General features: G+C 42.6%; 1 protein-coding gene across 4 annotated transcripts in view; it reads right to left on the reverse strand.

The window, feature by feature from the left end:
• LOC133151344 (microtubule-associated tumor suppressor 1 homolog) overlaps positions 1-12,265 on the reverse strand; it is a 64,339-nt gene that overhangs the window by 6,646 nt on the left and 45,428 nt on the right. For all 4 annotated transcript variants that reach the window (XM_061274281.1, XM_061274284.1, XM_061274282.1 and 1 more), the window contains one exon: positions 9,015-9,081. In XM_061274281.1, coding sequence (XP_061130265.1) covers positions 9,015-9,081 — 67 coding nt within the window. The remainder of the gene's footprint in view (positions 1-9,014; positions 9,082-12,265) is intronic.

Consider the following 12,265-nt stretch of genomic DNA (forward strand, 5'->3'; position numbering starts at 1 on the left):
AGCTGGAAGAGCATTCATTCATCAGTAGCTCCCAACAGGTAACTGGCTTTCTGTCAACCACATTCCACTTTCATTGCTCTCATCAATGACAGACAATTCATTGAACACGCCAGTGAACTAAAAATGATAAAGTAGAACACATACATTGTGTGACTAATACAGCTTTCACAAGCAGATGCATGTCTACCTCTCTCTCTCACCTGTCAACATGTGACACATCGAATCATGCACATTGATAACAGTTTTGAACTACCAAATGCTACAATGGTTAACAGCAAATTTGAATCAGGGATGGCTTTAAAATGTACTTTAAAAATTATTTATTTTTCTCTGGCAGGATATTTGACCTGTAAAAGTTTGCACAATTTGAATTTTACATGTGTTGTAATTCAAAGGAACACCGGAAGTGCCACATCAGGATGCTCTTCATTCACTACAGCTCGGCCTTCAACACAATCATTCCTGACATCCTGGTCAGTAAGCTGTCTAACCTTCGCTTCCCCCTCTCACCTGCAGCTCAATAAAGGACTTCCTTCCAGGCACCAGCAGTCAAACCTGGGCCCCACCTCTCTTCCACCAGAACATTCAACATGGCCCCCCTCCCCTCCTCTACAACCTTTACACCTCCGACTTTAAACTGGCCCACAACGGTAACATCATCGTGAAGTTTGCCAACGACACGACAGCGGTGGGGTGGATCTCAGGAGGTGACTAGTCAGCGTCCAAAAATAAGGTCCTGCGGCTGTCTGAGTGTTGCACAGCTAACAATCTGACACTAAACGCCGCTAAGTCAAAAGAGCTAATCCGAGACTTCAAGAGGTCCAGAACAGATCCACCTCGCCTCACCATCAAGGGCGACTCAGTAGGGAGAGTTACATCCTTCACCTTCTTGGGCACCACCATCTCTGCCGACCTCTCCTGGTCGGTCAACACCAAGGCTGTCCCCAAGAAGGCACAGCAGCGTCTGCACTTCCTGAGACTGCTCAGAAAAAAGGACACCATCCAAAATCTGCTGCTAACCTTCTACTGATCCTCTATTGCCAAGACATCACAAGACTTACCACCTGTTTTGCTTGCTGCACTCTGGCAGATGCTACAGGTGCATCCAACAATAACAGACTTAGGGACAGCTTCTACCCAAATGCACACATACACAGGTCACCAAATACACACAAAGCTCTCACTGTATGAAGTCTGTAAAGCCACTTGCAATTTTGTTGGACCTCCAGTTTGTCTGTTGCTGTACAATGACAATAAAAGCCTTTTTATTCTCCCCCCGTCAGAAAAATTAATCTCGAAAACCTTTCTTGCAGGACTGATTTAAAAAATGGTTGACAAATATTATCAACTAATATTTCACAGATAATGCAATAGTGCCTTTAACTTCAATGTGTCACACAGTATAACACAGCTGGTGGTACTGAAAAAGAGAGCTAGAAATTAACCACATCCAGTAGCTGTGATCATATCTTGACTTGTAATTGAACTACTGTATATGCAGTAACAACTGGCTGTCGCTACGGCAGTTGCTGCAACCCTTTGAATAGAACTCACTGTGTGTGTGCTTTGTGGGCGTGCAGCTGCTCCAGTGGTGATGGAAACAAAAAGTCAATAACAGCTGAGGGAAATATTATAGTTCGGCTCGTGCTTCAATGCACATAGTGCATCCATAATATTCAAAGTGAAGGAATGGGGTCGAAATACAAAAAGTCCTGCCTAGCTACAAAAACAGATATGCTCAAACCTCATTGAATAAAGTACATAAGCAGACAAGTATAATCACATATTAAATCAATAAAAGAAACATTTTAAGCATATAGTTATACCTGCACACCAAATCAATAAAGCAGACATAACTAGACTTGAATCACTTGTTATCCACTTTACTCTTCGGATCACGGATTGCGGTTCTGACTCCACGAATGCCGCCGATTGCGGTTCTGACTCCCCGAATGGCGCCGATTGCCGTTCTGTTGACGGTGTGCACAGTTCTGTTTCCGCGTTTGCCGCTGTGTGCGGTTCAGACTCTGTTGCTGCCACCTTGGACTTGTCTCGTCTGGAGGCTCACGGTCAGAATTCTATCCGTGTCCGAGTGGACTTCTGTCTGTCTGTTTGCTGGCCGTGAGTCTATCCCGTCTGTGTCTTCGTTTCCCCACCTACCTCCCTTCCAACTCCCTTTCCCTTTAATAAACCCTGGTTCAAGCTGCATTTGGTCGCCCTGCTCCAATCATTCCCGACAGCGAGCCCCACTTGACAGACATTTGCTTTCTGAAAAACACAAATGAATTTAACCCCTCAAAGAGGAGTTCAAATCTGGGCTCCCGCTTCCTGCATAGAATTTCTCTCATTACAAAAAAAAAAACATGCTAGTTTCATTGAAGATGGCCTGTAGATGTGACTGTAAGTACTCATCTGTATGTCCCTGCCATTGACTGGCAACTGTCTAGCCTCAAGTCAACTGGGATCAGCTCTATAGAAAATGGAAGCATGCATGATGGCAGCACATTTTACACCGTTGTTGTCGTTGTTGTTCAAGGGCAGCACGGTGGACACTCGTTAGCACGTCCGCCTCACAGTTAGGAGAATGCGAGTTCGATTCCACCTCCGGCCCTCCCTGTGTGGAGTTTGTATGTTCTCCCCGTTGCCGCATGGGTTTTCTCCGGCCACTTCGGTTTCCTCCCACATCCCCAAAACATGCATGGTAGGCTGATTGAACACTCCAAATCGTCCCTAGGTGTGAATATGGATGGTTGTTCGTTGTTTCTGTGTGCCCTACAATTGGCTGGCAACCGGTTCAGGGTGTCACCCGCCTACTGCCCAATGACTGCTGGGATAGGCTCCAGCATCATACGAGTGAAGGAATGGGTTCGAAATACAAAAAGTCCTGCCTAGCTACAAAACCAGATATGCTCAAACCTCATTGAATAAAGTACATAAGCAGACAAGTATATTCACATATTAAATCAATAAGAAACATTTTAAGCATATAATTATACCTACACACCAAATCAATAAAGCAGACATAACTAGACATTTTTGATAGGGGGTAATGACAAAGGTTTTAACTTTATGATCTGATATGTATTTCTGAGCACGTTGAAATAACAAATGTTTTTTGATATATTGCCTGAATAGCTTAATGACCCTTAAGGAACTGTTTAATGCATGCCTGATGATTTTCTAAATCACGGACACTGCCAAAGTCGTCTAAAAATGGACAAGATTGTATCTTGTTTTGACAAATGCTAGACGCCAGTTTTCGATTACTACTGAACGTTCTGGACAGAGGGAAATATTTTGCCGAACAAAGAAAAGATATGGTTGGAAGCATGATTAAACTAAGAATATGATGGCGTAAGCAAGTACATGGAGTATCAAAAGAACAAACAAACAAAAACATGGTAAGTGGTGAGTACAAACTTTGCATAGTCAGGGAACATTAATAAATTGATGATGTCACAGCCAAAAGCTCACATAATTCCGTACAAAATTGAAAGAATGATGAATGGGCGGTGTGCGACAATGGGCGAAGTGAATGTATGTGCAAGAATGGTTTACAGCAGTGGTCACCAAACTACAACCCGCGGGCCGGATACGGCCCGTCAGCACATTTGGCCCGGCCCTCTGAACAATACCAGAGACGCTATCGGATTTTTTTCCTATTTGGCCTCCAGAAAAAAAATCCTAAGCCCGCCGGCCCTGTCAAAGAGAGAACGGAATAATGGCGAAAAGGTTAGGTAAGAGAAAATTGATTCAGAATGCAGGGTATTTAACCTGCAGTGGACAAACGATTATTTTTTTGTTCAATGTAAAGAAAAGGCTGTTTGTCTCATCTGTCAAGAGATGGTGGCGGTATTCAAAGAATACAATCTTCGCCGACACTATGAATCCCGTCACAAAGACAAGTACGATAGCTTGCAAGGCCAAATACGAGCAGACAAACTCTCAAAGCTAAAAAGTGGACTACTATCTCAGCAGAATACATTTGTACGCCAAGCTCAGCTGAACCAGGCATCCGTTCGGACCAGCTTTCGGGTTGCTAAACTGATAGCAAGCAGCGGTAAGCCTTTCACTGACGGAGAGTTTGTTAAGAAATGTATGGATGCTGTCGCGGAGGAGGTGTGTCCCGGGAAGAAAGATGCATTTAATGCCGTAAGTCTGTCGGCGAGTACAATCACCAGACGCGTTGAAGAAATCGGGAGTAATGTATATGCCAGGGGTGTCAAACTCGTTTTTTTCGCGGGCCGCATTGCAGTCATAGCTTCTTTTTCGGAGGGCCAGTATAACTGTCAACCCAAATAAATGTATGAGCACCTCATATTATATACAGTAAAAGCTACAAAACAAACTGACAAATAACTTGTTTTCAAATCAGACGAGAAAAAAATGGTCAGATATTAAAAAATATATATATTAAAAGTGAAGACAATTTGCAATTCCAGTAATGACTGAATTTGATGCAAAATTTGTCTTTGCGGGCCACATAAAATGATGTGGCGGGCCGTATCTGGCCCCCGGGCCTTGAGTTTGACATGTGTGGTATATGCCCAGCTGCAGCAGAAGACGAAAGAATTTGACTTTTTTTCATTAGCACTGGATGAGAGCACGGACGTGCAAGACACAGCGCAACTGCTCATTTTTATTCGTGGAGTTAGCGCAAACTTTGAGATATGCGAGGAGCTGGCAGCCCTCCAAAGTCTCAAAGGGACTACAACGGGAGAGGAAATTTTTGACAAAATGTGCCAAACCATGGAGAAGTTGGACCTGGACTGGTCAAAGCTAGCTAGCATCACGACTGACGGGGCTCCTAGCATGGTGGGCGAAACTCGGGGTCTAATAGGACGCATGAACCGGGAGTTGGAAAAAAGGGGTCTCACCGCTACGAGTCCACTGCCTAATTCACCAGCAAGCACTGTGCTGCAAAGTGTTGACGTGGGATTCTGTAATGAAGGTTGTGGTGTCGTGCATAAACTTCATCAGAGCAAAGGGACTTAAACACAGGCAGTTCCAAGAATTCCTGTCTGAACTGGAGTCTACGGACGGAGATGTGCTGTACTACACAGAGGTCCGATGGCTGAGCAGAGTTTTGAGCCGTTTTTACGAACTGCTACCCGATATTAACGCATTTCTTCATTTAAAAGACAAAACGGTCCCAGAGCTGATCGACCCAGAATGGAAATGGCACCTCGCATTTTTAACAGACGTGACAGAAATACTTAACAGCCTTAACTTGCAGCTACAAGGTGAGGGGAAACTCATTTGCGACATGTATACACACACATAAAAGCATTTGAGGTGAAATTAGCGCTGCTTTTGGAACAAGTGAAAAAGCGCAACTTCGTCCATCTTCCTGCTACCCAAAACCTGTCGACAGAGAACCCAGCGGTCCCGTTCCCAGCTGAAAAGTGCGTGGAAGCACTGGAAATGCTGAAGGCGGAGTTTGGTGTGCGATTCAGTGAACTACATGTTCATGCAAAAGAAATCCGTCTTTTTCAGAAACCCTTTGTTGCCGACATTGATGAAGCCCAGCCTTCATATCAGTTTGAGTTGGCTGAGTTACAGAACTGTGATGTTCTGAAAGACGCATTCAAGCCCAACAGTCTCATTGACTTCTATGCTGCCCTCCCAAACGACACATATCCAAACATCAAAAAACACGCAATGAAAATGTCCACAGTTTTTGGCAGCACGTATATCTGCGAGAAAATCTTTTCTCGCATGAAACTGCTGAAAACTTCGATGATCAAGATTGACAGATGAACATTTGCATCAGTGCTTGAGACTGGCTGTAACTAGAATGGAACCTGATATTCAACTTCTCACCAGCCAGATGCAGGCCCACAGTTCACACTGATGAACATACATAGGTAAGCTCACTTTTCTGACTTGAATGAGTCATTCTGAGCATAAACAAATATAATCATAATAAAATATACTGGGATAGAATCCATCTTTACAACCCTACTGGTAGTGAAATGTATTGTGCTGTGTAGGTGCTGTATCACTTAGTTCAGTTTCTCAACCTGCTTCCTTTGTGGGTTTCACAGGGAAGTTGATGAGAGAGAGCTGCAAACAGCGGTGTCTACAAGCCTACTGGAACCTACAAAAGGATTATAAGGAAGGAACACAAGAACTTTAAGAGACTGCTCATATGTGTCAGAGAGATTCTGCTCTGACAACTGAGCTGAACTTTTATCTGTTAAGATTGTGCATGGCACAACAGAAAGTTAATGTTCTATGGCTTTTTTTCTATGAAGAACCCAGAGAGAGTTATTTAGTTATTAGTTATTTCCAGTTTTTTCTGTGAAGAACTCAGAGAGGGTTATTTAGTTATTATTTATTTCATTAATAGTGTTATTATTTGTTTCCTGACTTTTTTTTCTGTAAAGAACCTGGAAAGGGTTATTAAATAACAGTTATTTGGTTATGTGTGGCTTTCTGGAAAACAATAAAAATGTTAAGCTCCCCTACGATCGTCACACTTTTTCTGTTACAAACTGACACCGGCCCCTCATCAGAGAAGGGAAAAGTTATGTGGCCCTCACAGGAAAAAGTTTGGGGACCCTTGGTTTACAGCAGTGCTTCTCAATTATTTTCTGTTACGCCCCCCCCTAGCAAGAAGAAATCTATTCGCGCCCCCCCTCCCCACCGTGACTATCCTAACTTGTCTTGTAAGTCGTAAAATGTTGCACTGTCGCAAACGTGACAGAAGTAACAATGAGAGCGTTACTGCCCCCTGCTGTAGTAAACCCGCAATTACACTTTATGGCGCGCCCCACTATTTGAGAAGCACTGGTTTACAGGAAGGACACTTGGAGATACAACCGGTAGAGGTGCCAGAGGGAGACAGCCAAGAACCCGGCCAAAGACCTGAGTCAGGCTGAAAGACGGAAAGGAAAACAACAGCCCCCACACACATCGAATCGCCCATAATCAGCATCCAACCCCACAGAACCAGGTCTCACCGAACCAGCACCCACTTCCATGGAATCAAACTCTCCTGCGAACTTGCCCCACCCCAAAGACTCATCACCCATCAAACTCGGCCCACACCGGCATGTGCAACTGAATATAAGCTGACCAAAGAACCTTGAACGTTGCCTTTTCTGAATGGAGACTTTCTGCTCTTGAGCATGGTCGCATGAAAGGCCCAACGCTGTATTGTACTTTTCTGAAAACAGAGCTTTCTTAACAAGAATTGTGATTGAACTCAACCAACCTGTGTAAGTCTAATTTCTGCTTCAGTGTTTTAGCATTTTCCTAAATCTGAAGAAATCAAAGGAAATTGGTGAGTAAATTGGATAACAGGTGATTGGCAATGGCTTTTGCCGTGAGGCGCAGATAGCGCGCTTCCTAAATTGTGGACAAAATCCAACAGCACTCATTCAGGGCTACTTAGCCCAGAGTATGCCAAACAAAACAAACCAAGCAAGACAGTTCTTTTTTAGCTAGACAGTTGCAACAGATAGAGCATGTGACGTAACACGTCACAGGAAAACTATTAAACCGCCAAATGGGACACGACAGGTTGTTCCTGTTAAGACTCACTGAAAGAGAATGAAGGTTTTACTAACAGTGTGGTCTGCGTGTGTGTAAATGTGTTTGTCTGTGTGTGAGAGCAACGGTCTATGCGAACATTCTTCAGCTCCGTGTTTAAAGACATGCGCCAAAGGTCAAACATGCAGTAAAAGAAACATTATAGTCAGCGATGCGACAAATGGTGGAATGAAAGTGGAAAGTGCGAAGTGTTCATCAAAGAAAAATGTCTGAGACCAGGAAAGGTCTTTTCAGTTTGGAGTTATGGAGTATTAGGCAATGCTTAGGTACTGTAAAACCTCCATAGATTTTTGGAATACACTTTCTAGAGTTTGAGTGTCTTGATAAATAACACTGCATTCACACACTGTAATTGTTTTAATGTATTAGTTAGGCCGTCCTCAGACGAGCTTCCATAGTAGAAGCTATACATTGCAAATAATGACTGTGGGGCACAGCTCCTCACAGCATCCCCAATCCAACCCTTAATGCCCAGGGAGGCATGCGGTTCCATTTTATAGTCTTTTTGGTATGACTCGGCCGGGGATCGAACCCATGACCTCCCAGTCTCAGGGCAGACACTCATACCACAAGGACACTGAACTGGTTTAATGTATTCTTAGCTGTAAAGTCATGCATAAACGAGTTAACGCAGGACAAAACTGAAATGGTGTAGTAAAATATACTCACACTAGTCTAATCAAACACATATGAATCCCAAAATTCAATATTGACCCTTTTTCTGCTCTGTATCCCATTGCTCTTTGATGCTAATACTATTACTGACAAGTTCTGACATGGACACGTCCTCACTTCATAATACACAACTGCATCACTGCAAATTTCTTAACTTTTATTATTTCTTAGTCTTTCCAATATCATGGGAAGCATTTTTGTTTTTCTAAATGCTATGAATGAAAGAATAAATTAATGGTTGCATGAATAAAAAGGCATGGCCACGAACGTGCCGTGCATGTCAAAAAAGCCCTATGGGCTTTTGACTGTGTATTGTTTACTCCTTGTTTCCCTTCTGCAAAGTGGTAATTAGAATCATCCAGTTTGGGCGAGCAGACACGCTTTTGTGTCGGGGCATTTTTGCCGTGCCCCGGTTCACCTTTTCCAACTTGACTGCAGTACAGAGGGCTCACATTATTCCAGCGAATGAATGCCACTGTGCAGTGAACGACATGTATGAAGTGTAGCGTAGAGCAACCACAGATATCTTGATCTTGTCACTCCGGCACACAATTTGAGTTTTCTGTTGCCTGGGTTTTCTGTTGTTAGTCAATCTGAATAAAACAATCATACGCGCATGTACGGTATGTACACTATGGAAATGACAGGCAGGTTAGAGCCTGCGCAGTTGCCCTACAGCTCTCTTTTCCCTTTTCTGAGAAGCGCATTGCTAAAAACAGAAATAATGGGCACAGTGTTTACAGTGAAAGTTATTTGTGGTTATCATTTCTTTGGGTGCTTACCCAGCTCCTCTTTCAGCTTTGCCAGTTCTAGCGACAAGTCCGTCTTTAGCTTGAAAGCCTCTTCATGCTGCAGAAAGAGAAAAAAACAATATAACATGAGAAACTATTTCAACAATATAAAACTATTGCATTAGATTTGTTCCAAAATCCAATCTTTTATCTGTGTACAACACATTCATCTGCCACAACATGAAGTATTCTATAGGCGAGATAAAAAAGACATGTTAGCTCCACTATGTGTTTATATGCTTTGTTGTGGTAGTGGATTGCAATTTTGTTGCTAAATTTGATGATATTAATAAATATTAGACACACCGCAGAGCAAGATGCAATGCCACATTATGAGCTAACACCTCTCTGACGATGACAAATAGAGCATTTGGCAGATTGGCAAAAGCTGATTTTGTGATAGTTTTTGCATTGGATCTCATTTGTTTCTGCAAGTGTACCTATAAAGTGTGTATTATGACTCGTGTCAGGTTCCTACAGAAAATTCAAGGCTGCAAAAAAAGTTGACACCTGCTAACAAAATAAGAATTTGCCAACAGAACCGTCTTTAACATGAATTCCCCGTCACACACGAGGCTGCCTCCACCAAATTATTCACACAGCATAAAACACGTTGCATACACCAGATGACCACGTTCAGTGTACTTTTCAACACTCTTGCATCTTTCACTGACACACAAGCACAAAATAACAACACAAAAGCAGTGCAATTTACGTACAATAGAAAAAGGGGATTTTTGTGCCTGGTTGCACACGTGCGGAGGCACGCACACACGCAGCCATAAAGTCCATCTGTTGCTCGAGGAGTCAGTTAAGTGAAAAATCAGACTGAGGTGAAAAACAACATTGACTGTGAAAAACAACTGTTAGCCTCTTCAAGCAGTCGTACAAAGCTGGTCATAAAATCGCATGTCATAAACCAACGTGATAAGGATAGTTCAAGCTTCACGGTGGCGTTGGTTCAGCGCTCTATTACTTAAACGCATTCATGATTAATAGCGAACTGTTTTTTTAGTAATCCAGATGGAAAAGCAGCATTCAAATCAGACAACAAAGTGGTATCACTCAAAAAGAGTCCTCTAGTTTGTCACGTTACTTCTGAGAGGGTTTCCAAAGCTGCAATGACGAGCACTAAAAAGAAAAACAGACCTTACGTTTCTTCTTGCGAACACGGGGAGCCTTGTATTGAGCTTTGCTGGCTGTGGAGCCCATGATGGTTTAATTAAAAAACACAGTTATACACACAGGCACACACACACACGCAAACAAACAAATACTCAGGCACACAAAGCACACACACACTTGTCTCTTCAGCTCATCTCTCACTCCCTCATCCTCTCAGCAGCATATGGCAAAAGACATGATGTCTTTCCCCGTCTTCCCTGTGTTGTGGATGGCTCAGTCAGTCATTTAAACTCCACCCACACACTACCTGCTCCCCAAAGTGCCGCTTGTCCTCCCTCCACCCTCTATCCGGCCCGCCCCTTCCAGTCTAGAATACCGTATGATGTAGGAATTCAAGTTATTTGGACACACACGTCCTTCTCACCCTCTTAGAGTACTCAAGTATTCTTAAACCCCTGTCTCTGGTATCTTGGTGCATCAATCATTTACATACAAAACTTGAAAAGCGGCAATCAAAAGAATAGCTCACCATTTTCCCTGGCTCTTTATCATTACTGCTCAGAAAGGACAAATTGGAACGTCAATGGTGTAAAAGTCTACATCATTAGGAATGCATTTGCTGTCCCATAGCAGCAAGCAAGACAAACAAGCCGACCAAATCCAAAGAATGTGGCTTTAAAGTACCCTGACATCAACTATCCTAAAAAAAAAAGCTCCAAGCCTTGTCACAACAGCAGAGGGCCACCGCCTACCCAAAAAACCCTCAGGGGAAGGTGTCGGCATCAAGTGCTCGGTCGTTATTCACCAGTCACCTTTTGAGTGCAGGAGGCAGATTAGATAATCATGGAATTCATGGAGACGTTATCTCACGCTTCCAAATCAAAGAGTGATAGCAGCTGCATTCCTCCACTACACTAACAGTAACACCCTCCACCCTCCCATCTACGTTGCACCATCAATAAACCAGTCAGGAGCAAACACACAAAAACTTTAACAGGCAGTGGGATGGGATTTTCCAAAAGATAAGGAGAAACATTTCCTCAGAGAGACGGTGAATGGTATATACGGTAACAGGTGTTCTGTTCTGCTTGTGTAAATATTGTATGTATGCAATGTATGCACATTTGCTACTACATTTGTGCCAAAAAGCATTTAGCTAATTTTCCCCCCCTGTCTGGAATAAACACTAAACGCAATTTCTATATCACAAATAAATTAGATCAGTTCTTATTCTTAAAAAATCCAGACAGTGGTATCTTATCTTACAGGTTTCATTTGCGATGGAACCAAATTTCATACCCAATTCATTATTATATCAATGGTTCCATTAAAATCAATTGAATATCCATACATTTCTGTTCCTACCAACGTCAAGATAGCGCAGAGTGCATTGTCTAAAACCGGGGTGACAAACGTAGGGCCCGCGTACACTTGGTGGCAACAGAATGGCCCATCGGCAGTTCCTATGCAGGGAGTCTTCTGCCTGTCAGGCAAAATGTATGCAGTTCATTTTTATTCAGCTTATTTTGAAACAAGCACCATATAACCGTAAGTGTTGGGAGTCGCGTGATCCATGCACATAGAGAAAAAAAAGAATGCTTCCAATTCGTGCATGTGTTAAAGAAGCAACGCCTGTATCGTACCATGTATTGTTTAAAATAATTTCAGGCGCAAGGGCACAGTTGAAAATTGTTTTTTTAAACATACTTTGGACTTGAATTTGGCCTTCTGGAGCCATTTACAGGCGTTATCATTTTATATTTGTGTTTCACAGGCTTTATTTAAAATGCATCGCTGACTGTCACTCCACTTTTCTTTCTTTTGAGGGGAGCTTTATCTGAAGCTTTTTTGTAATACTAATTTTAGGTCGTAGCGCAAAGTAAATTTAAAAAACTTATAAGTTAGGGCACTCAAGTCAAAATACAACTAGGCAGAATTATAATCAATCTAAAATTCCCTACCTAATGCTCAAATAAAGGGAGCTTAGTAGTACATTCATTGTATACCAAGTAAGTGATCCATTTCCAGGACTCCGAATGACTACATCCTGGTCCTGTCCTAAAATAGCACCCACTCCTTTTCAAGGAACCAAACAAATATTTTCAGTTTAATTAATC

This window comes from Syngnathus typhle, linkage group LG3, assembly GCF_033458585.1.
Source record: "Syngnathus typhle isolate RoL2023-S1 ecotype Sweden linkage group LG3, RoL_Styp_1.0, whole genome shotgun sequence".
In the NCBI taxonomy this organism is placed as follows: domain Eukaryota; kingdom Metazoa; phylum Chordata; class Actinopteri; order Syngnathiformes; family Syngnathidae; genus Syngnathus; species Syngnathus typhle.